Source organism: Eriocheir sinensis, chromosome 22 (genome assembly GCF_024679095.1).
Source record: "Eriocheir sinensis breed Jianghai 21 chromosome 22, ASM2467909v1, whole genome shotgun sequence".
NCBI classification, from domain to species: Eukaryota; Metazoa; Arthropoda; class Malacostraca; order Decapoda; family Varunidae; genus Eriocheir; species Eriocheir sinensis.
The window spans coordinates 1676913-1704412 of NC_066530.1; the positions used below are offsets into that span (position 1 = coordinate 1676913).

General features: G+C 42.5%; 1 protein-coding gene across 14 annotated transcripts in view; it reads right to left on the reverse strand.

The window, feature by feature from the left end:
• The window catches only part of LOC127001913 (putative neural-cadherin 2), a 164488-nt gene that overhangs the window by 51907 nt on the left and 85081 nt on the right, over positions 1-27500 (reverse strand). For 2 of the 14 annotated variants that reach the window (XM_050867156.1, XM_050867153.1), the window contains exon 1: positions 24296-24555. The exons of 10 other annotated variants lie outside the window; for them this stretch is intronic. In XM_050867156.1, the coding sequence (XP_050723113.1) occupies positions 24296-24344 (49 nt within the window). In that variant the 5' untranslated portion in view covers positions 24345-24555. Of the gene's footprint in view, positions 1-24295; positions 24556-27500 lie in introns of those variants that run through there. 2 more of the 14 variants (XM_050867154.1, XM_050867155.1) reach the window with 2 other exon arrangements.

Here is a 27500-nt window from a genome sequence, read left to right on the forward strand (position 1 = left end):
CGAACCCATCATCGCATTATTGGATTACTCGGTGTGAAGGAGACGAATTGAATTGGGTAAGACTCATCTATCCCTTCCCGTCTTCCTCTCTTCCTACCAAACTACGAGACCTACCTTCCTACCCACCTCTACTACCTACCATCTACCAACACACCTCCCTACTTAACTACCTCCTACCTGTCTACCTACCTATACCTACTATCTGTCTACCTACCTACCTATTATCTACCTGTCTACCTAGTTACCCATCTATCTATTAGCCTTCCTTCATCTCTCACTCCTCGCCTCCCTCTTGTTTTCTTTCTCTTGTAGCCTCTATGCTTATACTCACAGACTCACACTCCTCATTCTTTCATCTGTCTGTCTGTCTGTCTGTCTGCCTACGAACCTTACTATCTCCCTACAAACCTACGTAATTACCTACCTAATTAGTACCTATCTTATCTGCCCGTCTCTCTCTCTCTCTCTCTCTCTCTCTCTCTCATATGCCAGCTATTTACTATTCGAAATTGTGTATTAAAAATTCTGAATACATTGATAGGAGTATATAATGCTGTAAATGGGTAGGCGGTGGCTGAGAGAGTGACGTAGTGAGGACTGTGTTCGAATACTGTCTCTGGATATCGGGAATTTCTTTCAACTGTCAAGAGCATGTAGCTTACTCATACACTTCTGGTAATGCACTATGCAGTCAGAAATTAGCGCAAAGTGTGAAATAAACTGTGGCAAAGTATAATAGTGATCCAACACTTCCTTACCGAGAAAATCCAGAAAATCGAGGTAACATAGCTGCTGAAATGTGTAGTAATTAGTACCTATCTTATATGCCAGCTATTTATTATTCGAAATTGTGTATTAAATATTTTGAATACATTGAAAGGAGTATATTGATTAGGGGAGGCGGTGGCTGAATGGATAGCGTGACGGCCCCGCGTTGAGGACGACACGAGTTAAATCTGCGCCCGGTGCCACCAAGCTGGGATTTTTCATCCGCCGCCGAGTGGCTTAAAACTACCCACATGCTGTCCAGAAAACCACCTATCAACCCGGACTCTAGATTCTAGGATTAAAGATGAGCTCCGGGAGGGCAGCATGAGCCAATGCAAGATGGCGCCACAATAAACACTCGCCTGCGCCAGAACGGGCTGGGCCGACCATCAGGCCCCACCGGGAAGAAGCCTTGGGCCGACCATCAGGATCCACCGGGAAGAAGCCTACCGGCGCAATAGGCCACGACATAAAAGAAAAGAAGAAAAAAAGGAGTATATAGTGCTGTAAATCTGTCGCTTTTTAGAATATTAGCGATGAATTGAATAAATTCCATAACAAGTGACAACGTTGTTCTCCAACGTTCTCAGCGATCAAGGACACCAGATCACTTCCTCCCTGACCACCCGCGAAGGCAGATACTATTCCGACTCGCGCTCGTGTGCTCCATAGACAGGAGAAAGAACCTGTTTGCTATATGACGGTGGCGGAGGCGACAGCTGTCCATACTCAGATAATTAAGGCTCGGGTTGGCATCGCTGTGGCCAGTGGATTCCCTGAGCCGACCCCGCCCAAACGGACGTAATAGCGGAGTGTGACTTAGTGGCGTCTTGATACTCTTATTGGCCCTACACCTACCTACCAACACACACACACACACGGTAGCTATTGTATGTCTTTAATGGACAGTAAAACGATACATTTAGAGGGAAACGTGTAAGAAAAATATACAATTAATATGGACAAGATTGTAACAGCAGCGCTTCATTTCCAATAACATGAGTAACGCTTTCATATGGTTACGGAATGGACCAGTCAAATATTCGCGTCGTTCTGGGTATTCAATTAAACAGCCGAGAGCAAACATTTCCGTTGATTGACAGTAACTTACCTTTTATGACAGGCGTGTATAGCGCCGATAAACAACACGCGTGAACACCTCCACGCCGGCAGAATATTGAAACATTTACTAAAATTAAAACCACTGTTTCCATGTAAGGGCGAGAGGCTTAAGAGTGATTTACTGTACAGCACGAAACCCTGGTTATGATTGACTTTCAAACACTGAAAGATCATTATATTTACATTTATGTATATTAAATATTCAAACATTAAAACAAAACTTAAAATGCAGCATATCAAGTGTGCGAGAGGTTTGAGAACGTAGTATGAAAGCCTTGTTAGCATTTCACACTATAATTTCAAACATCAGGAATGATAAATTATACGAATCAACTTGATATCCCTTTGGCATATTCATTTTACACACACACACACACACACACACACACACACACACACACACACACACACACACACACACACATCTATCTATCTGTCTATCCATCTACCTATATCTGTTCATCTATTTATATATCTATATGAGTATTTAATGCTAAAAGTTCAGTGTTTTAGGAAAAAATGGTTTCACGTTGGGTCACCGCGTGGAATGAAAACAACAACAACAAAAAAAACTTGATACTCCCAAACAACTGTCGATTTATTAAATGTGCCGCCATCAACACCTGGGGAAGATGACAACACACGCCAAGTTGGAGCACCGTGTGTTGTGCGTGTGTGAGGTTCAGAAGCGAGTCAAGGTGTGGGGCCGCGTTTTTTTTTATTTTTTATTTTTTTTTATTTTTTATTTTTTTTACGTTGTTGCCTATTGCGCCGGTAGGCATCTTCCCGGTGGGGCCCGATGGTCGGCCCAAGGCTTCTTCCAGGTGGGGCCTGATGGTCGGCCCAGCCCGTTCTGGCGCAGGCGAGTGTTTATAGTGGCGCCATCTTGCATTGGATCATGCTGCCCCCCGGAACTCGTTCTTGATTCGCTTGGACGGCTTCCTCTAGAGTCCGGGTTGATGGGTGGTCTTCAGGACAGCATGTGGGTAGTTTTAAGCCACTCGGCGGTGACTGAAAAATCCGAGTGGTAGCGTGGGGATTCGAACCCGCGTCGTCCATCACGCGGTGAATGTGGGCCCAGTCCGCTACCAGTTCGGCCACAGCCTACCCATGTTCATCCAAAAGCATGATATAAAGGTTGCATGTAATAGCCATTCATTTTATGGAATATTGGAACACTACAGGCTTAATTAAATATGGCTCATAACATAGTATGAAAGGTTTTGTTAATACTGTACTTTTAAGGTAAAATGTCTACATTAAAAATGATGAAAAACACGTTGAGATTGTGCAGCGCAAAAAAAACTTTGTTAATATTTTCGACTATTCACACTCCGAAGTATTATTGGTATTTCAGCACGTACAGGTGAGACGAATTTTCTTCAGAGGGTAAAATACTTGTTAATGTGGCCTAATCTGAAAAGTCTTGACGTGTACGGGGAAAATATTTAAACATCAATAACAACGACAACAACATAAATAGAAGTGGAAAGTGTGTAAAATGGAATAAAGGAAAGTAATGAAAGAAGGGAATTAAGTGGAAGCTGAGAGAGAGAGAGAGAGAGAGAGAGAGAGAGAGAGAGAGAGAGAGAGAGAGAGAGAGAGAGAGAGAGAGAGAGAGAGAGAGAGAGAGAGTGAGTGTGAGTGTGAGTGTGTGTGTGTGTAGATCTGTATGAAAAGGGCATAGGTACGACGGTGGAAGCTGAGGAGGAAAAAAAGTCATCGGGAGGAAAGGGCGTCCAGGCGGGAGGAAATCAATGTCCGATCCTCATAAGCTTCTCGTTAACGAAAAATGGTCTGAGGGGGCCGCGTCCCGGAGGGGGTCAACGCTCCCTTGTAAGGGGAGTTGCATGGTTAAGATCGGTATATATGGAGATTCACTACGCGCCTCCAATATTGCCCACACGAGAATAATAACCTTTCCAAGGTCTCCCACACTGTTGTACTTCTCTAGTTTTACCGGCTCATCATACATTTGGGGGGGATTCCAGCCTGGTAAGGAGGGGGGTCGAGGAGGCCCCCGTTAGAGGTTAGGTTATGTAAAGTTCGGTTGTAGTGGTTTAAATATGCTCCCCCACACCAAAACCCCGATTTCCCACGGGTCCCCCAAGATTGTTAAGGGAAGGGGATTAGGCCTTCTTCTTTACTTTTAATTAAGTACTTGCGAATTCATATTATGGTTGAGGGACATGTATTTCATCACTTAATTAACTATAAAATGGAGGCGTAATATCGTATTTTGGAGGCGCGGAGTCCATCTCCACAATTACTTATTATTATTATTATTATTATTATTATTATTTTAGTTATTCTTTCTCACTCCTTCAGTGCCACAGCTAACATTATTCTATATATTAACTAAAACATGAAAATGTCGATGTCACTTAATAACAAAACAAGCACCTGTTCACACAGACATGGTGAGGTAATACAATTCGAGTGGGCGATAAAACATACCGCACTGAAGAATGAATTGCCTTGCCGGTAAATCTTTCACCTTCACCAAATCGGCAGGACTTTATGCTGAGAGCACAACAACACGATCACTGGACACAAAGGAACGTAGGCGCGTACTGACCACCAGCCCTCCCCGAGGGCGGCCGCCTCAAGAGTCACGGATGAGTGGAACACGTTTCTGAGACAAGAAGCTTCGTCTCAGTGCCTTTAAATCTTTTTGCATTCTTCTTATTGTAATTCTCTCTACTTTGTTATTTCACATTGGTGTCAGTTCATTACAAGTCTCGTCGTCACACCTTCCTCTGTTTTCTCCAGTCCCTCCCTCTGCGATTTTCCTCTCTGTCCTACCGAACATCCTGACCACCTCGCCAGTCGTGGCTGAGTGAAGCGTGTTTCTGAGAAACTGAAGCTTTCCTTGACTCTTCTACTATTGTTCGTCTTACTCAGCTAAAGTAGTACTATGGATGCACTACTTTCGCCGTACAGTTTATATTGCCACACATTACTCCTCCATTGCAGCTCCGCACTCAAAGTAATCGTGAAAAAAAACATCTGACCAAATGAAGCTTCGCCTGAGTCCCTTTTATGTCTTTTTACCGTATCGATTTGCAGTGCAATATTGCAAATCTTAATGTGTATCACTTTTATCCAGGCTGTCTCATTATGAATAGCTGCTGCGGTGGAGTTTGTAAAAAGTGATAAACTGCTTGTACGGGAATAATTGCCAGCAGCAACATGACCATCTGGCCTGACTGGTGACTGACTCCCTTCCTTTTACCGCCCAACGACCCTCTGCAGGCTTCGTAAGGGACGGCGATAATAAATGATGACGATGATGATCTGTCTGTCTGCCTATGTATGTAACTTTGTGTATCAGTGCTTCTCTCTCTCTCTCTCTCTCTCTCTCTCTCTCTCTCTCTCTCTCTCTCTCTCTCTCTCTCTGGGGGGGGGGGGGGGGGGGGGTGACGGTGGGTAGCTACGTTAAAGAAGGAAGGGGGGGAACAGCGAAAGAAAATGGGAGAGAGAGAACAATGAGTATAGGTAACTGGTACAGGGAGAAGTAAAATAAGGAAGAGAGGTAAGGAGAGTGAGGTAGAGATGGTTCATATGCAGGAAGAATAAAGGTAAGGAAACAAAATAAAAATCGGAGGTAGGAATAAGTATAAGAAATTAGTAACTTTGCAGGGAGAAGTAAAATAAGGAAGAGAGGTAAGGAGAGTGAAGTAGAGATGGTTCATATGCAGGAAGAATAAAGGTAAGGAAACAAAATAAAAATCGGAGGTAGGAATAAGTATAAGAAATTAGTAACTTTGCAGGGAGAAGTAAAATAAGGAAGAGAGGTAAGGAGGGTGAGGAAGAGAGGTAAGGAGGGTGAGGTAGAGATGGTACATATGCAGGGAGAATAAAGGTAAGGAAATAGAATAAAAAGGGGAGGTAGGAATAAGTTTAAGAAATGAGTAACTGTACAGGGAGAAGTAAAATAAGGAAGAGAGGCAAGGAAAGTGAGGTAGAGATGGTTCATATGCAGGGAGAAGAAAAATAAGGAAATAGAATAAAAAAGGGGAGGTAGGAATAAGCAGCTGTGCAGGGAGAAGTAAAATAAGGAAGAGAAGTAAGGAGAGTGTGGTAGAGAGGGATCATGCATTAAACAGTCATTGCTCACGAGACAGTAGCATCAAATATGAGCGGGAGGCGAGACATTATGAATTCATTGCCCACAGAGACGAAACTTAGGACCCCGGTGTCTCATGTGTATACGTTTTTTTTTACAGCAAGGGAGGCAGCTTAAGGGGGAAAAATAATCAGCAAAAAGTCCTGCCATTTTTTTACGGTAAACGAGATAGATGACGGACTAAAAGTAAAACAAACAAATACACATAAATAAATAAATAAATAAATAAATAAATAAATAAGATATATGACGGACTAAAAGTAAAACAAACAAATAAACAAAATATCATGAGAAAAGAAAGAAATTTATACAAAAAATAGAATATATATATAATGCTTCTTGAAAATCAAAGAAGGAAAATAAAAGGAGTGGGAAGATAATTGATGTGATAAGGACAAATTCTAGGAAGGAGACAAACAAGCAAGCAAACAAGGAAATAAACACGACGAGGCTTTTAAGAACTTAGAAAGGGCTTGAGTATATGAGTGAGTATGGGGCGAGTGAGTGAGTGAGTGAGTAGGAGTTTCATTCTCTCCTCCCCACTCAGTCCCACGCACTAAAGAGAAAAAAAAACAGACTTAAAGAGGAGATAAAGGAGGAGAAAAGGGAGGAGCTGTAGCAGAAGGAATTAGATTGTTGTCAGCTCTGAAAAATGGCAGTCGAGGAATAAAGGAAAGGAAATAAAAATGGAATTAACTTCGGAACAGGGAAAATGTAAAACGAAGAATGACGAGAGAGAGAGAGAGAGAGAGAGAGAGAGAGAGAGAGAGAGAGAGAGAGAGAGAGAGAGAGAGAGAGAGAGAGAGAGAGAGAGAGAGAGAGAGAGAGAGAGAGATTTAGACTAACCAAGCACTTCTTTTTGCTTCACGTATAAGGAAAACAAGAGAAAGAGTTGAGGGAAGGATAAAGGAAAGGAAATAAGGTGACAGGCGATAGAGATGAAAGAACCAAGAGAATAAAAAAATGATGAAAATTAGAATACGGAGGAGAAAAGAATATCAAAAAGGGCCAAACAAAGAGGAGAGGAGAGAAAAAGAGAAAGATACAAAGCGACCAGAGAAAAAAGTCGGGAGAAAAAAAAAACGTGGAATAATGCGAAGAGGGAAAAAATAAGACAAAAGTAGAAGAGAACGATTTATTCACCGGGAAAAGTTTAATCTCTCTCTCTCTCTCTCTCTCTCTCTCTCTCTCTCTCTCTCTCTCTCTCTCTCTCTCACACACACACACACACACACACACACACACACACACACACAAGTTCGATCCCCGTTCTTAATCAGATAATCTTCCGTGCATGTGCGTCCCACCTGGCAGGGACAGGTGTACTAATGGTATGAATAGGATGCGCAGGTAAAATGAAGAGAGGTGTAAAAAATGGTCTGTGAACGGCGCCGATGAACTGTGAGTATTGTGAAGGAAGTGTAGCTGGTATTCTATGGGAGATGTGGAAGGAACTGATGGGAAGTATAATTATGAGGGGATTGTAGTAGTAGTAGTAGTAGTAGTAGTAGTAGTAGTAGTTGCAGTAGAAGTAGTAACAACGGTAGTACTGGAAGTCATAGTAGCATGGGACGAGATGGTGGCGGTGGCGGTGGCTGTGCTGGCGGCGGATGGACGCATAGAAGTTAGCCGTGAAGACGAAGTTGGTGAACGGAACGAGTTTTCGGGAAGTTGAGCGAAATTGCAGCGACGGAGTGGCGCTTACTAAAGACTTTGGAGATTAACGCCTGGAAATTGAAGGACGCTGACGCTGATGGCATGAGAAGGGGAGTGGAGGAGAGTGGATGGAATTGTGGAATGGTGTGGTCTGGGATATCGTGATGAGTGAAACTGGTGTGGTAGAGCTGTATTTATATGCGATGAATGAAGTGAAGAGAAAGAAACTGGAAAAGGCCGCTGGTTGGAAGGAGGGTTAGTTAGTAGAGAGGGTTACTGGTGACGGTAAGTGGGTAGACAGACCAACGAAAAGTGGAGGTGAATAAAGAGGAAAGATATGAAAGGAAAGATTGGGAAAATATGGACGCATGGAAAGGCAGGCAATGCAAAATCTGTTGTCTCATAACGAGGACGTACTCTCTCCAGTAATTCAATGTCCTTTGTGATTAGGGGACCAAAACTGCACTGCGTATTCCAAGTGAGGTCTTACCATCGAGTTATATGGAGGCACCTTACAGCATCTTGCACTCGACGTTCCTCGCTATGAACCCGACGACAGTATTTTTTTTTTTGCGTGCTTTTTTTCTAGAGTACCAGTGTGAGGAGGAGGAGGTGGAGACTGGGGCAGGGGAAGTGGGCAAGAAGAGTTGGATTAAGAAGCGGAGAAAAAAAATGCGCTGGGAAAACGGAGGGCGGAGAACGGCCAAGATTAGGAAAGAGATGAAACAAAGGAGAAGGTGCATGAAAACAATGAGTGGAACATGCAAACATAGACAGGCAGGCAACATAAGCTACTGGCATATTACAAAGTTGAGAACGGCCAGGATTGGGAAAGAGACGAAACAAAGGAGAAGGTGCATGAAAACAATGAGTGGAACATGCAAACATAGAAAGGCAGGTAACATAATCTACTGGCATATTACAAAGTTGCCCGCTCTAGTGATTCAATCTTCTCGACAGGCACTTCAGATGTGGAATGAATCCTCCACTATTTTAATGAGTCTGCTAACTTCTTGGTCTCCAGTCAACGTTGGGGCAATTGAAGTCCCCAGTAATGAGTGCTTCTATAATTTTGATTGCGTAATAAATCTTTTGGTAGAGGGCAGTGTGGTGAGCAGAAAGTGGAAAGAAGGACGGATAATAAAACAAGGAGAAGGAGGAAGAAGAGGAGAGGATAAAAGAGGTGGCAGGGGATGAAATAACATTGTGGTCGAGAGGACGAAAGGAAAATGAAGGGAGAGGGGGAAGTGTGTGGCGGATTATTCTTAGGTCATATTGGTTTCTTGTTACCATGGGAACGCTCCTGTGATTGGCCCAAACAGGGATCTTCAAGGACCTGTTTGTTTACACTCGCTGAAGCCTGATTGACCTCCCTCCCCCTCCCCCCCTACACAAAATGGAGATGGCCTAGGTATTTTCTTTTTCCTCGCTGATGGATTTTGTTATGAAAAGGCTTTGTAGCTTGAGGTAGTATAAGGACAAGGATAAGAAAATAGGCTGCACAGGAAGAAGAGGAACGAGAGGAAAGGGAGTGGGAAGAGGAGGAGGAGGAGGAAAAGGAGGAAGACGATGATGGATAACTTATAATTGAAAAAAAGTCAATAAATTTTAACTTTCCACCACTTTTGTTTATTTCGTCTACGGTTTAATGATATATAAATGGTTCTGTTCACGCCCCAACATTGCGTCGCGGTGCACTGCTCACACGCTCGCCGCTCCACATATAGACAACAGGCGGCGGGAGGCTCACAACACTTGTTACCATTTAGATGACTGACGATGGATTGTGGTGAAAACGCCAAAAAAAAAAAAAAAAAAGGAGCCTCGGTCCTATGAGGAATAACGATATACTCTAATTTGGGGGAAAACTTGAAAATACATCATACCTTCAATAACTGTAATGTTTCTAAATATCTATAACTCGTATAATAACACCAAGTCATTATAACGCAAAAAAAAAAAAAAAAACCCCTCGGTCGCATTAGAAAACCTATGAGGGATAACGATATACTCCAACTTGGCGAAAAACTTGAAAATACATCGTACATTAAATATCTGTAATGTTTTTAAATATCTATAACTCGTATAATTACACCAAGTCATTAAAAAGCCTCGGTCGCAGTAGAAAACCTATGAGGAATAATGATATACTCTAATATGGCGAAAAACTTGAAAATACATCGTACATTTAATAACTGTAATGTTTTTAAATTTCTATAACTCTCGTAATAACACCATGTCATTCCCTGCTTTTGTTTTAGCTATAAGAAAAGGGGGATAATCTTTTTTATACATCGTCCATTACTGGTTAAGAAAAATCAAGATGAGACTTAAAACGAAACAACCTCCTCTCGGAACACGGACAACGCACGGACACATCCACATCATTTCCTTCAAGGCGAAATCTATGAGTATTCCACTTTATAGTTATTACATAAAATAACTATTATGTCTTACTCTTCGTCGATACTCAGTTCCGAATCATAAAAAAACCCCATTTAAAGAGAAGTATCAAGACACCTCTCCAGCAGAAACTGACCTCTCTTTTGGGCATTCTACTTCCAGAATGCAAATAAAAAAAAAAGGTGAGGAATAGACCAAATCGGCTTTCATGTTATTTATATCGTTCAAACTCTCCCTGTGGCTTGACCGGCCCGTTGGTCTGTGTTGGAGCCGTGACTAACGATACGACAACTGGACGGCAAACACGGGGCAACTTGGGGAAGTCAACACGCCGGAAAGTCTAAATGGAGCGAGATTGCAGTTAAAGCGAGGGTGCTGGAGGCTCGCTATCCGCCCCGCGCGTGTTCCGAGGCATTCCCGGGCGTTGCACTGTATTTATCCTCTGTTGTAAAGATCAAATACAAGGGAGGCGGTAACTGCTTCCACATCACTCCCAAAGTAATAAACAAAACAAACAAACCATAAATAAACATAAAAGGCAAAAAAATTCAAAAGTTCACATTTTAATACAACTTTGGTTTATAAGGGTGTTTAAAATATTCTGAACCTTAAACACATACTACACGTGGGTAAATCATCTCTGATCAGTTGCCTTTGTGCCCTGGTTAACATATCTCCGTGTATCTTGTTATTCATAGGCATTCAAAAAAGGGCGATTGTAAATAAGACTCTTTTGGAATCGGCAAAATTTGGTTGTCTCGTGCATATATATATATATATATATATATATATATATATATATATATATAGAGAGAGAGAGAGAATGCTGGTCAGTGAAAGATATTTAAATTTACAACCCTTTTTCCAACGAGGGGCGGGTTGCAAAAGTTTTTAATCGGTGTGGAAGAGAGTTGTCTTTTCTGGATAAATATTTAGAAGGTGGACAATATCAGAATCGTATTTCTTCAACAGTGCAAAGGAAGAGAAGCTTTATGTCATCTTGAGCTTCCCTTCTCTTTCCCTTCTTTTTTCCCCATTCCCTTCACTTCCTTCATGATCTCTATCATCTTGAGCTTCCCTCCTCTTCCCGTTCCCTCTCTTTCCCTTCTTCTTTCCCCATTCCCTTCACTTCTTTCATGAGCTCTATCATCTTGAGCTTCCTTCCTCTTCCCATTCCCTCTCTTTCCCTTCTTCTTTCCACATTCCCTTTACTTCCTTCATGAGCTCAATGGTACTGTTTGGTTTTCGGCAGCTCCATCTCATCTCACACTTTTACATGGTATGAAAAAGGGAATGGAGTGGAGAGGAGAGAATTGCGGAGTGGTGTGGTAGAGCGGTATTCCTCAACATGCAGTTTTGTCATCGTGGAATGGTTGGTTTTTCGAGTTTTTCTTTTTTTACTTGTCAATAAAAACAAGCACTTTTTCACAACGCGTTACCTGTGCAATTTCATCCTGTCCGCGCGTTGCGTGCCATAATTTACAAGTCAACGAGCGTGCTCTTCAACCATTTTTTTGCTCAGCTCACCAAAATTCTCGTTCATTTTTTTTGCTCAGCTCACCAAAATCCTCGTTCATTGTTTTGCTCAGCTCACCAAAATCCTCGTTCATTGTTTTGCTCAGCTCACCAAAATCCTCGTTCATTGTTTTGCTCAGCTCACCAAAATCCTCGTTCATTGTTTTGCTCAGCTCACCAAAATCCTCGTTCATTGTTTTGCTCAGCTCACCAAAATCCCCGCTCATTGTTTTGCTCAGCTCACCAAAATCCTCGCTCATTGTTTTGCTCAGCTCACCAAAATCCTCGTTCATTGTTTTGCTCAGCTCACCAAAATCCTCGCTCATTGTTTTGCTCAGCTCACCAAAATCCTAGCTCATTGTTTTGCTCAGCTCACCAAAATCCTCGTTCATTGTTTTGCTCAGCTCACCAAAATCCTCGTTCATTGTTTTGCTCAGCTCACCAAAATCCTCGCTCATTGTTTTGCTCAGCTCACCAAAATCCTCGCTCATTGTTTTGCTCAGCTCACCAAAATCCTCGCTCATTGTTTTGCTCAGCTCACCAAAATCCTCGTTCATTGTTTTGCTCAGCTCACCAAAATCCTCGTTCATTTTTTTGCTCAGCTCACCAAAATCCTCGTTCATTTTTTTGCTCAGCTCACCAAAATCCTCGTTCATTGTTTTGCTCAGCTCACCAAAATCCTCGTTCATTGTTTTGCTCAACTCACCAAAATCCTCGTTCATTTTTTTGCTCAACTCACCAAAATCCTCGTTCATTTTTTTGCTCAACTCACCAAAATCCTCGTTCATTTTTTTGCTCAACTCAACAAAATCCTCGTTCATTTTTTTGCTCAACTCGCCAAAATCCTCGTTCATTGTTTTGCTCAGCTCACCAAAATCCTCGTTCATTGTTTTGCTCAGCTCACCAAAATCCTCGTTCATTGTTTTGCTCAGCTCACCAAAATCCTCGTTCATTGTTTTGCTTAGCTCACCAAAATCCTCGTTCATTGTTTTGCTCAGCTCACCAAAATCCTCGTTCATTTTTTTTGCTCAGCTCACCAAAATCCTCGTTCATTTTTTTGCTCAGCTCACCAAAATCCTCGTTCATTGTTTTGCTCAGCTCACCAAAATCCTCGTTCATTGTTTTGCTCAGCTCACCAAAATCCTCGTTCATTGTTTTGCTTAGCTCACCAAAATCCTCGTTCATTGTTTTGCTCAACTCACCAAAATCCTCGTTCATTTTTTTGCTCAATTCAACAAAATCCTCGTTCATTGTTTTGCTCAGCTCACCAAAATCCTCGTTCATTGTTTTGCTCAGCTCACCAAAATCCTCGTTCATTGTTTTGCTCAGCTCACCAAAATCTTCGCTCATTGTTTTGCTCAGCTCACCAAAATCCTCCTTCATTATTTTGGTCAGCTCACCAAAATCCTCGTTCATTGTTTTGCTCAGCTCACCAAAATCCTCGTTCATTGTTTTGGTCAGCTCACCAAAATCCTCGTTCATTGTTTTACTCAGCTCACCAAAATCTTCGCTCATTGTTTTGCTCAGCTCACCAAAATCCTCGTTCATTGTTTTGCTCAGCTCACCAAAATCCTCGTTCATTGTTTTGCTCAGCTCACCAAAATCCTCGCTCATTGTTTTGCTCAGCTCACCAAAATCCTCGTTCATTGTTTTGCTCAGCTCACCAAAATCCTCGTTCATTGTTTTGCTCAGCTCACCAAAATCCTCGTTCATTTTTTTTGCTCAGCTCACCAAAATCCTCGCTCATTGTTTTGCTCAGCTCACCAAAATCCTCGTTCATTTTTTTTGCTCAGCTCACCAAAATCCTCGTTCATTTTTTTTTGCTCAGCTCACCAAAATCCTCGTTCATTATTTTGCTCAGCTCACCAAAATCCTCGTTCATTGTTTTGCTCAGCTCACCAAAATCCTCGTTCATTGTTTTGCTCAGCTCACCAAAATCCTCGTTCATTGTTTTGCTCAGCTCACCAAAATCCTCGTTCATTGTTTTGCTCAGCTCACCAAAATCCTCGTTCATTGTTTTGCTCAGCTCACCAAAATCCTCGCTCATTGTTTTGCTCAGCTCACCAAAATCCTCGTTCATTTTTTTTGCTCAGCTCACCAAAATCCTCGTTCATTGTTTTGCTCAGCTCACCAAAATCCTCGTTCATTGTTTTGCTCAGCTCACCAAAATCCTCGTTCATTGTTTTGCTCAGCTCACCAAAATCCTCGTTCATTGTTTTGCTCAGCTCACCAAAATCCTCGTTCATTGTTTTGCTCAGCTCACCAAAATCCTCGTTCATTGTTTTGCTCAGCTCACCAAAATCCTCGTTCATTGTTTTGTTCAGCTCACCAAAATCCTCGTTCATTGTTTTGCTCAGCTCACCAAAATCCTCGTTCATTGTTTTGCTCAACTCACCAAAATCCTCGTTCATTGTTTTGCTCAACTCACCAAAATCCTCGTTCATTTTTTTGCTCAACTCACCAAAATCCTCGTTCATGTTTTTTGCTCAGCTCACCAAAATCCTCGTTCATTGTTTTGCTCAGCTCACCAAAATCCTCGTTCATTGTTTTGCTCAGCTCACCAAAATCCTCGTTCATTGTTTTGCTCAGCTCACCAAAATCCTCGTTCATTGTTTTGCTCAGCTCACCAAAATCCTCGTTCATTGTTTTGCTCAGCTCACCAAAATCCTCGTTCATTGTTTTGCTCAACTCACCAAAATCCTCGTTCATTGTTTTGCTCAACTCACCAAAATCCTCGTTCATTGTTTTGCTCAGCTCGCCAAAATCCTCGTTCATTGTTTTGTTCAGCTCACCAAAATCCTCGTTCATTGTTTTGCTCAGCTCACCAAAATCCTCGTTCATTGTTTTGCTCAGCTCACCAAAATCCTCGTTCATTGTTTTGCTCAGCTCACCAAAATCCTCGTTCATTGTTTTGCTCAGCTCACCAAAATCCTCGTTCATTGTTTTGCTCAGCTCACCAAAATCCTCATTCATTGTTTTGCTTAGCTCACCAAAACCCTCGTTCATTTTTTTGCTCAACTCGCCAAAATCCTCGTTCATTTTTTTGCTCAACTCAACAAAACCCTCGTTCATTTTTTTGCTCAACTCACCAAAATCCTCGTTCATTGTTTTGGTCAGCTCACCAAAATCCTCGTTCATTGTTTTGCTCAGCTCACCAAAATCCTCGTTCATTGTTTTGCTCAGCTCACCAAAACCCTCGTTCATTGTTTTGCTCAGCTCACCAAAATCCTCGTTCATTGTTTTGCTCAACTCACCAAAATCCTCGTTCATATATCCGCAGTTTGATTGAAATGTGGAGTGTAATTCCAACATAGATTACTTCTCTTGTTCACACTGATAAGATTAAAGCCTGTTAACTCATTAGGCCTCGTTGTAGTCCTCGCCTTTTATTTTTTTTACGTCACTGTCACTTCTATTATTCGAATCTATGTCTGCTCATCAGGAGGAATCTGTGTGGGCTTATAGCATTATTAGACTATTATTTTCCATTGATGAAGATGATGATGATGATGATGATATTATTAATTCGGTTCTTTTAATGTTTCTCCCTAACTTTTCCTTTCCTTCCCTTCTCCTTTCTTTTCCTTCATTCCCTCCAATTCATTTTTCTTCACTTTCCTTTCCTTTCTTTTCCTTCATTCCCTCCAATTCATTTTTCTTCACTTTCCTTTCCTTTCCCTCTCCTCCCTTTCCTTTTCTCCTCTTTTTATTTTATTTTTCCCCTCCATCCATATCTTTCCTTTTGCACATTCTCGAGGGAAACCATTGTTATTCTCCCGTCCCTCCATTCCTTCCTCACTTCTCTCTTCCTCCTTCCTGTCGGCGCAGAGCAAACGATTTTAATTTATCTTTCTCTCTTTCATTTTGACTTATTCTCACGGCGCGTCCTGGGTCTCTCTTCTCGCCTTCTATCTCCTTTTTCTTTACCTCTCACTCTTTCACCAGTGCAGAGGAAGAGAAACACTGTCATCATGAACTTCCCTTCCCGTTCCCTCTCTTTCCTTTCTTCTTTCCCCATTCCCTTCACTTCCTTCATCTCTGTAATTCTGGTTCCAGTATTATTCGCTCCAATGCACACAATGTTTTTTCTTTTTCCAGCTCTTCTTTTGCACTCGTCTCCATTCAAGTGTCTTATTTTACACACACATATTACTTGCCACTAGGTTTTCCATTAAATAATTTCACAAGGTTTTATTTTTCCTCTATTCTATATCTTCCTGTTCATCCTCCTCTTTATCTCCTTTCACTTTCACCTCTATTATTATTTTCTCATGTTCGGTAATTTCCCCACTTATGTTTCTTTTGGATCTATTTCTCCCTCCTTCTCACATAGTTTTGCCTCCCTCTTCCTGTTCCTCCATCTCCAATTTCTCTATTTAATCCTACTCTTTATTTCCTCTCACTTTCATCTCTTTTTAATTTCTTCATGTTCGATACTTTCTCACTTTCGTTTCTTTTGCATCTATTTCTCTCTCCCTCCCACCTAGTTTTACCTCCCTCTTTCTGTTCCTCCATCTCCAATTTCTCCACTTCATCTTTTTCTTTATTCTCCTCTCTGCTCACCTCTTTATTATTCTTTCCTGTTCGATAATTTATCACATACGTTTCTTTTCCATCTATTTCTCCCTCCTACGTACACCTCGTTTTGCCTTCCTCTTCCTAATCCTGCCCGTTTTGTAACCACTTCTGCCTCATCCCTGTTTCCACCTATCACTCTAGTTTTTCCCACGTTAATGTCCTGTCTATTCCTCTATCTCTAATTTTGGACTTCTTTTATCTAACCCATCTCTGTTCGATCTCCTCTATGCCTACATCTTTGTCTCTTTCCACCTCTGTCTCCATTTCTTTCTATCCTCCCGGCATTTTCTTTTTCTCTTGCAATGTCTCGCTATCTCTTCCATAATGTCTTTCACTTCAGTATGTGTAAGCCTCTCTCTTCTTTCTTCTTTCGTGCTGTCTTATTCATTCCTTCGGTGTTGAATCATTCATCCATCGGAATTATGAATGACTTGAAAGTGTCTTGGGTTGTGGTTTATAATTTCTTGAGGCGTGGTTTTAGAAAATTCCTCATTATTAATTGTTTTTGTTACAAGTTTGATGTGTTTTGTGATCAGTAAAATAACTATCTATCTATATATCTATCTATCTATCTGTTTATTTGTCAATGTCTACCTGCTTATCTCTTTGGCTATCTGTCTGTCAATCTATCTATCTTTCTTTCTTTCGCGCTCTCTCTTTTTCATTCATTCATTCTTTCTTTCTTTTTTCTATCTATCTATCTATCTATCTATCTATCTATCTATCTATCTATCTATCTATCTATCTATCTTTCTCTCTCCCTCTCTCTATATCTATCTATCCATGCATCTGACTCTCACTTCAAGGATTTTTATTTTCCATCACCCTGCCTCCGTATCTCCTCCTTCCCATCTCTCTACTTGCCATGTGTCGCGTTTCTCACTGCACGTTCCTCCATCAATCGTCTCCACCCCCAACACACTGTTCTGCTGCTCCCACGCGCTATAGATCTCACGACTCCCATCTTCAAGACCGTCATATTTTTCCCACACCAAATCTGGCTCCTCCTCCGGCGCCTCTATAGGAGAAGTGAAGGGGAAGTGAGGGAAAGGTTCGCCATTCACTGCGACTGGAGGGGAAGAAGCTCAGATCGCCAAGAGGGTGGAAATACGTCCGGGAGCTTGTGGTTTGAATGATCCGGAGTCTATTTCTGAAAGCTTTATTTTGTACTTGAGACTACTGTACCTGAGACTATTCTTTTCTCCCTCTAAATTTATTTCTGGAAGCTTTATTCTGTACCTGAGACTACTGTACTTGAGACTATTCTTTTCTCCCTCTAAATTTATTTCTGGAAGCTTTATTCTGTACGTGAGACTACTGTACTTGAGGCTGTATTCTTTTCTCTCTCTAAAATCACAAGGAGATGGAAATATGCCTAAGTCTTGTCATGTTAATGCGTTATAGGCTATTCCTTGAAGGGTTGGATTTATAGTACAGAATCAATGTAATTTTGTCTTTCAAGTCACAAGGTAAAAATATACTGGGATCTTGTCAAACTGTACGATATGATTTTGCTGATTTTTACATGTGTTTATCCAACTGTATCATCTCTCTTCTCTCCTTCAATCCTCTCATGTACTTACAAAACGAAGGGAAGTAGCTGTTATGATTCTAAACTCCAATGAGCACAAAACGACTGAGAATCATCCAAGAATCCTCGTCAGGCTTATAATATTGGGTCAACATGTTTCCTGCTGTCTCTCCTCTCTTTTCACCTCCATACATCCTTACAAGAAAGGGCACGATGTTGCCAGTCTTGTAGCACTAAACGACATATTATCTTCTATATCTTCCCCGTCAAGGTTAAAATCTGTTGTGTAATTCAATCGCCTTTCCTTGAACATTCTCCATTGGTCCTACGACGTGTATGAATCCTTTCAGCGCAAAACAATACACCATTTTTTTGTCAAGTTTGCTTAATTTTCGTCAAGTTTAGCCTACGGTCAGATTATTTTTGTCTCTTCTACTCTTTTTTTTTTTTATACATCAGAGGACACGGCTTAAGAGCAATAAAAAGAGTACAAAAAAAAAAGAGCCCGCTACTTGCCGCTCCTATAAAAGATAAACGTAAAGAGTAGCCAAAAGCGAGACCAATTCCGGGTTAAATCCTTACAAAATCCTTGCAAAAGCTCTTAGATGCATGAACTCCTTTAGGCACAGGAACACGTAACACCCCTCTCTCTCTTTTGGCCTTTCGTTGTTTTTATGTTTGTTTGTATTTGTTGGAGCAGCGTCTAGTGGGTCTTTCTGTGCCTCTTCTTGTTTCTTGTCCTTGAGGTGTCCCCCTTCTTATAAATAAAACAAGTATCCACGCACTTTTCTACCATTTCCGTCAAGTTTACGATCAGATCAGCTTGCTTTCTTTCTCATCACATTTTCTCATGTCCTTATACGTAACATCAAAGCGAGTTGGAAAGTTTCGTTTAGTCGGCGCAACATCTGTGGTCATATGCCGGAGAGAGACAAAAGGGAAAGGAATTATAGGAGCAGGGAACAGATACCAGGAGACGGGACACGACCCTCGATTAATACCTGGTACCCATTCACTGCTGGGTGGACAGGGGCGTAGGGTATCGGAAAAGCCGCCCAAATTTTTCCACTCCGCCCGGGAATCGAACCCGGGCTCTCTCTGTTGTCAGGCGAGTGTGCTAACTACTGCACCACATCAAAGCAAGAAGCCTATAAAGCACAGTACATTGCCATCCATTCCTGGGCTGCATCACCTTCAAGTTCATAATCAGTAAACTTTTCTCTTCGTTGTCTTCACTGGCTCTCCCTCCTTTCTCCGTTACTCATCTCCTGATCACACGCCAGAACTCCTTTAAATACAAGACGACACTCCAGTTTCCAAATCTCGTCTGCTTCAGTTTACTCAGTTTCCAATCAGCTTAACTTGTCTTCCTTCTCGCCATGCCAACAAACTTCTTACGCCGTGACAAGACGAAGGGAGTTGCTGTCATTGATCTAAACTTAATGAACGACGTATAAGCTATCCTTCGTTTGCTTTATCTCAGTTTTACTAGGCATTATTAACCTCCGCTTTCGCTCTGCTCCCTATCAACCTTTTCCTTGCATATTGGGTCGTATTCTTAAACATTTCGGCGCCTATGCTTTCGTGGTAGTTTTGGGCATTTCCAGGAGTAGTTTTATGATCATGGTGATAGTTTGACCCTTCCTCTGTGCCATGAACCTAAAGAAACACTCATGAGAACCCAACTGCTCTACTCTTCGGCCTCTGGAAATAGTTGATGTGAGAGGCTGAAGCGTCAGAGAGTGCCGACCATTGTCTCATGCATGTATCTTTATTAAAAAACAATCGCCCGTTTCTCTTTCCTTCTTTATTTCGCTTCCATTTATGACGTCAGGAAATGGACAGGGAGATGGGGAAGTGGAAGGGGACATTAAGGGAGGGAGAGAGGGTTAAGGACAAAATGGTGTGAGGCAACGGCATAAGACAATTCATTTCCTGTTTCCATCATCATCGTCAAATTCCCAAGCAGATCAAGCTGTCTGGCGCCTCGTTACACCTTCGCCTGTAGCTTATGCATGTATCTGGGCAGACCTTAAGAGTAGTGACTGGAATACCATGCCATCTACTGCTCTGATAAGTTTAATTTGGGCACACAAACTATTAGCTGCTAGGTGTTGGGGGATGCCGTGAGTGTGTTGTCAGCTTTGTGTTAGGTGTTTAAGGTGTTTAACCCGGTAGCTGCGGGGGTCATGTTTGTTAGGTTAGGTCAGGCTAGGTTACGTTAGGTTAGGTTAAAGGCCCCTCTAAGCAAAATAAAGAGAAAGAATAATCGCTCACGCAAACCATTTCATAATATATATCAACGCATATGTGATCAGTTTATGCATGGCAGAAATTTGGCCCATCCTTCTGTAAAGCCACAATTATGACTGAATCTTTGTTAGCAAGACGGTGTAAGGTGTAAGGCAGCGACGTAATACAATTCATATCCCACCTGCCTCATTATCGTCAACATCCCAATCAAATCAAGTTGTCCCCCGCCTCGATACATCCCCACCTCCTTCTGTAGCTTATGACTGAATCTTTAACAACAAGACGGTGTAAGGTGTAAGGCAGCGACGTAATACAATTCATATCCCGTCTGCCTCATCATCGTCAAGTCCCCAATCAGATCACGCTTCCTGTCGCTTTGTCACACCCTCGCTTGTAGCTCATGCATGAATCTTCAAGACGGTGTGAGGCAACGGTGTAACACAATTCATATCCCTCCTTCCTTATCATCGTCAAGTCCCCAGTCAGATCACGCTGCCTGCCGCCTTCACACCCTCGCTATAGATCATCCATGTATCTTCAAGACGGTGTAAGGCAACGGCATTACACAATTCATGTCCCATTTGCCTCATCATCGTCAAGTCCCCAATCAGATCACGCTGCCTCCCGCCTCGTCACACCTTCGCTTCCGCCCGTAGCTCATGACATGCACGCGCAGCCTCCCGAGCTCATTGGATCCGAACGCTCCAGCCCGGGTTAATGTGGACTAACCTGGGAATCGGTGATCTTGTTATCGCCTGCCTGCATGCGTCCACGAGGGGGAGGCGGAGGCACGGAGAGACGATCTGCTTCTCCCTCCCTTCTCCCTCTCCTGTCCCTCCCTACTAGTACTCGTGCTCCCCTCCTTCTCTCTCCCTCCCGGTCTCAGCTCTACCCCCTCTCTCCATCTCTCTCTCTCTCTCTCTCTCTCTCTCTCTGCCTTCCTATATACCCCTTTCCTGTTTTTCTCCCTCCCTTCCTTTGTCTCCCTCCTTACTTGCTTGTTTCAATGCCTCCTCTTTACCTTCCTTCCCCAAGTTTTTTTTTCTCTTTCCCCCCGCCCTACTCTCCCTACCTTCCTCCCTCCTCCCGTCACTTCCTCCCCAGTTTCAATCTCCTCTTTCCTGCTTGCCTTTGCCTTCTCCTCCTTCCCCTTTTCTCTTTCTCTCTCTTCCTCTCTCCCTTCCTTCCCTATCTCCCTTCGGCTCTCCTCCTCCATCCCTCTCGCTATCCTTATACTTGTCATTTCATCCCGCCAACATCACCGTTCACCTATTTTTTTTCTTTTGCCTCTGGTACTCACGTTTTTGTTTTTATTCCCATATTTTTTTCAGAAGGCGCCGTCACCAAAATCACCACCATCACCACCACATAAGATCGCGGAGGTTCCCCCGAGCAAGCAAGCCTCTAACCTTCCTCCCTTCCCCATCTGAGGCCCCTTCAAGGACCGATCAACTTGCCTCATCCATGAGTTGCGTGGGCGTCCCCTTGGTCTCTTCCATTCAGGGTTGTCTTTTACAAAAAGAACCCTATAAGCAGGATCGACATCTGGGAGGCATGCCTCGTGCCCATATAGCTGCATCTGGCGTTCACGACTAAGCAAGTACCAAGCCTCGATCCAGTTTCATGAAGTAGTCACTGGCTCGACACGAAGTCGCTCCAAAAGGTAGATAATGGAAAAAATCTAATTATGCAAATAGAAAAGTAACAATACGCGTATGCTTCCAGCTCTCAAAACTGCCTCTCAACCAGTGCGTCGCAGCCAACCAGTTCACGTGAAAACGAGAAGTAAAAACTTAAGATGGCTTCCGGCACAGTATCCTTAATTAATAGAAGGCGATTATCTGATGATTTTATTACAATATGAAACTGATTAATATAAGCAGCAAATATAAGCAGCAAATATATACAAATTATACAGGAGATATCTACATTAAACTTTGATTCGGTGTCTTCTATAAACGGTATTGTAACCGAACAAAGTTACATAAACTCAGATCCTAAAAACAAACAAATAAATAAATGTATGAGGCATATAAAAAAATGCACATAGGTATTACAAAAGTACAATAACATTTTCTTCAGGGACTCTCGACTAGTGTGTCGCAGCCAACAATGTCACATAAAACAAACTTATCGCTCCCCGACCAGCGCCGTTACCACGCCGGCCGTTACCTGGGCCGCCGGGGGGAGGTGAAGCTAGTGTGCCCATGAACGCTGCCGCTTTCCGCTCCCAAGTGTGGCGCGTCTGAATGATAAAATCGCGGCCAGAGCTGCACAAAGATGCGCCTGAGAAAGTTTGGCTGTCCGTTTATAAGTTACTGCTGATGGCTTTCTGGGAGTGGACCGAGTTTTGAGCGGCTGTCCGGGTGATTTTTCCCGGCCAGTGCATTGCTGCGCTTGAATAGTTTATTAGTTATGATGATACTTGACTTTGATTTACGATTTACACTAATGTTATACTGTTTGTTTACGAGGCTTAACGATCCTTTTTGTTTAAGATGACGACACTGATCTGTTGGGGTCCTGTCTTCGCAACGGCACCCTTTTGATATTTTGTCGTCTTTAATTTATTTTTTCATGAGTTTGAGTGAGTTCCATGCATCATCCTGCTAAGAATGACACTGCAAGAAGAAAGTCCCAAGCGATATAATGAAAAAGCTTTTTCCTAATGCTAAGTATAAGATGATAAAAAAATAATTTACATTAGTTCCAAGAATCTTTGTAATACTTTTCATCCAAGCTATCATATAAAGGAAATAAGACTTATGATCACTTGATAGTTATTGTCACATTTTAATCGAGCTCAGAGTTATGCAGCATCGTTTTAGCCATTCGAGAGACACACCTTCACTAGACTTTGCTCCCAGTTAGTCACGAAGTTATGATTACAAGGTCATTCATCACGCTTGCAAAACGCCTCCGAAAACCAGCACCTCTACACCCAGGTTTACGCTACAACCCTAACACGCGATGGCAGGGAAATAGAACACTTCCATGGGGCTGTCAAGGGAGGCGACCAATAACAAAACTTGATTTACAGTTTTGAGAGCGAAAATTTAAATGCAAATACTGGTACAAGGGAGGCAGGAAAAGCATCACTAGAAAAGTTTGGAATGACCTCATGGTGGAGAGAGAGAGAGAGAGAGAGAGAGAGAGAGAGAGAGAGAGAGAGAGAGAGAGAGAGACACACACACACACACACACACACACACACACACACACACACACACACACACACACACACACACGAGAGAGAGAGAGAGAGATTGTTGTAATAAAAAAAACTATTCTGACGGGCTGAGGTTTGAACTTCGCTCAAGCCGAATGATTTTTCTGGTGACAATGAACGGTTACTGTCCCTCCTTGAGCAAGGCGATGGGCGGGTGTGCAGTGTGGGGTCCTGGCAGTGCCCATTGGTCGGTTAACGAGCTCTAAACTCTCTCCGGAAAAGCAGTCTAGTGATTACGAGTCTAGCATGTGATCAGGCAGTGGTTAAAATAAACACATTGGAGCTGACTGACATAATATAAAGCATTGAAGCTTCAAGGTGGGTAGGCAAAGACACAAGGATATTCTTGAAATGTGAATCCTGAGACCTTTCAATCTAATTATGCTGGAGCCTCGAATCAAGGAAGACATTACAAGCAGAGGCTAATGAACCCAATGAAGACAACATTAAGCAGCTCTGCGCGCGGGCAAAGGGAGACGAGAAAATTTTGTGATTCGAATCGTATATTCTAATGCGACAAATCTGATTAATGTAGACGATAGTTCCTCAAAGGCAAGGTACTGTAGAGAGGCAGAGACGGCGAGGCGGAGGCAAAGTGGGAGAGGTAAAGTGTTTGGTAACGAGGAAACGTCTTTAGTACTGTAAATTGGTGTTTCGATGCCGTAGATTTGAGTTTATTTTTCTAGTTTACCGTAGGGGAGGCATACCAAAGGAAGACTACACAGTATATTAGAAGATGAATTCCCCTAACACAGTAGAAGAGGTAAAAAGTGTTTGATAGTGAGGATACATCTTTATTAAATTGGTCTATGGATACCGTAGACTTTTTTATATATATTTTTTTTTTAACGTAGGGGAGACACACCAAAGAATGACTACACAAAATATTAAAAGATAAACTACCCCAACACGGTGCTCGAAAAGTAAAATATGCTAAAAATGAATGACCTAAAATGATCGCGAAAAACTACATTGCAATGTTCCCATTACATTGCAACGTTCCCATTACATTGCAACGTTCCCATTACATTACAACGTTCCCATTACATTGCAACGTTCCCATTACATTGCAACGTTCGCCTAACATTACTACGTTCCCTCGTGTACTCACCCATCCACGTGCTGTTGGTGATGATCTGGAGTATCCTGGCGGGGTCCATGGCGCTGAAGGTTGCTGGGGAGAGGCGGTAGGGGAAGGGGAGGGTCTAAGGGTTCCTCTGGGCCTGCCTTGGAGACGGGAAGGTTGTTACGTGCTAAGAGAGGGACCTGGGGAGGGGCGGCACGCAATCCTCACCAAGTAGTGCTCTGTTTAACGTTATTTACCCCCACCAACTTTGTTTACTCTTTTTACATTTGAATTTCTGTTTATTTATTTATATAACTCAGGATGATATTTAGTTTTTTTTTTTTTTTTTTTTGCTAGGTCTCCTGTTTTAAACGTAAAATGCGACGTTTCTCCATCATCTTCAGCTATTACCAATCCACTGCACGACGAAGGCCTTGCCCAACGTCCTCCACCCTTCTCAGTTTAATGTTAGTGTACTTATTTCTTTGTCAAGTGTTCAAATGTCCTCTCTCCACCTGATCGCTGTCTGCCGTGACTTAAACAGTTTCTGGGTTGCCACTCTGTTACTTTTCCTGTCCAACTGTCCATCTTGAATTCCATGTTATCTTTTCTCATCGCTGGTTCGTGTATTCCCAAGGCAGCGTCAGGCCCTTTTTTGTGTCTTCACAGTGACAGATAAAGTAGATAAGCTGAAGATTAACAAACTATACTGAAGGTACCAAAATGTTAACATTTTTGACGATTCTTAATCCCTTTCCACGAGGGCTGGTGTTCTAATACAATGCTGTCTTTTTCTCAAAGTGGGCTCGTATTTTCACAACTACAACATATGCAATAATTAAGCTGAGGATGAAAAATTACGATGATGGAACTCGTTTATTTTCTCTGACACTTGATGCGCTTGAAGTAATATCTTTCGGGGATTTATGTTACGCACCTGCTGCTGACTGAAGAGAAACTGCGATGCTTGATTGATGTTGACGTATTACCTACTGATTGCTGAGCCACAACGTTTTGAGGCTTTAGTTGCACGCCGTCCGAAAGATTAATAGCTACGGTATCTAGTTAACGTCAGAGTATTACTGTTTATGCGGACTTGATTATTAGACATATTTCTACTTCATGTTTTATTTAATGTTAGAATTTATATCTACTTATTTATAGACCATTCCATTACACACTGAACGTCGATGTATGAATCACCTTACAAACGACTTATTTATGCGGACTGTTCCATTAAGTATCATGTAAAACTGTAAACATTCTCCGACTTACGATACGTTATCTATGTCGATGCAACACCAACTAATTACAGACTTTCGCTACATGTTTAATGGCATAGAAGTGATCAGCAATCGAAAAATACACTATGATACGAACTAAGTCCTCAGGTAAACATGAAACTTTTTGTATCTGACCTTTTTCGCGATTGAATTTGTAGAAAAAGCTCATGACCTCCAGATTAACACCGACCTGAACGAGAGCTCTCTAAACTTACGATATCTCATTTTTTTTCTATACAATTTATGCACACACACACACACACACACACACACACACACACACAGACACAAATTACCCAAATCACCCTTTCCCTAACACACACACACACACACACACACACACACACACACAGACACAAATTACCCAAATCACCCTTTCCCTAACACACACACACACACACACACACACACACACACACACACACACACACACACACACACACACACACACACACACACACACACACACACACACACACACACACACACGCACACACACGAACCCTTCCTTCCCCCTGAACACACCCACAGCACACAAACTCAGACACAAACGACATTCCATTTCCTCAGCAATAATATTCGCCACCCACTGCCAGGGAGTCTGAGCAAGGCCTGGGGTCCGCGTCGAGCTATTTCGGCAAGGCAGTGAAGGGTGAGAGGGAGACAGGGCGGCAGGAAAGGCTTGTGTGTGTCCCTTCGGCAATCCTAAGGGAAATATCCGGCGACACAGTGAACAGTTCCCGAGCCTCCGCGGACTCCTAATCCTCGTGGTGAAGGAGAGACTCTAATCACAGTCCTTTTGGCGGTTTAGCCTCCTGTATTCACTGAGCGTCTTGTGTCCCCCGAGAAGAGAGAGGTGTACCGTGGCCAGAATGAAGACTAGATGCAGGGAGAATAAAAGACGGGATTTGAGAGGAGGAGCTTTGGGTTCAGGATGTGTAGTTGGTTGATTTGGTTGTTTGAGAGAGAGAGAGAGAGAGAGAGAGAGAGAGAGAGAGAGAGAGAGAGAGAGAGAGAGAGAGAGAGAGAGAGAGAGAGAGAGAGAGAGAGAGAGAGAGAGAGAGAGAGAGAGAGAGAGAGAGAGAGAGAGAGAGAGAGAGAGAGAGAGAGAGAGAGAGAGAGAGACCCCGAACACCTAGGGAAAAAAATATTATCTAGTTTTCTATTAACAGAAAACAAAATATAAAAATAGCAACTGTATACGAAATTAAGTCAACTTTTTACATTCGGCAGAAAAATAAAATAAAATAACATCTCTATTTCCTGCCCCGCGCCTTCCTCACCCCCGATATAAATGAAAAGAATAAACGAAAAAACGATATCATGGTTTCGTCCAATTAGGTTATTTCCACTTCCGCTTCGCATCAGGAAAAACAAAATAAACACATCTGTGCGCCCCTCCCCCGAGCCGCGCCTCATTCCCTGAACAGCGGGATAAAAAGAAGAAAAAGGTAAAACAACTGCACCCAATTAAGATTTGTTCTTTTCCACTCCATTAGAGGAAGATACGAGAGATTCTTCCCTGCATCCTACCGCAAGCTTTGCCCATCGCACTATGTAAAAAGTATCTTGTCGGTACTGAAAGATTTTCCTACTTTCACTTTACCAAAAATGTATCAAAATAAGACTTCCCCTATGCTCCTTTCCTTAAGCCTTACCTCACACCCTAAATAAACACACACACATGCTTTTACTTTTACGTCCAACTCCAGACTCCCTATTCGAACTCCATAGAAGGAAAAAGAATATATACGTGTTCCAAATATTCCCTGCCCAAGTCTCGCCTCACGCCCTCCAAGCCAGCAGCCCACCACTCTTTACGTCCTCGGGGGAGTCGGTGAGCTAAAACTTTCCCCTGGACGCCGCCACTTCGTTAATCCTCCACAAAGTCAATGGGGGTTGCGAATGAGCCTCACTTGCTCCGGAATTTGTTTTCGTCCCTCGCATCCCCAAGAGAGTGAGTGAGC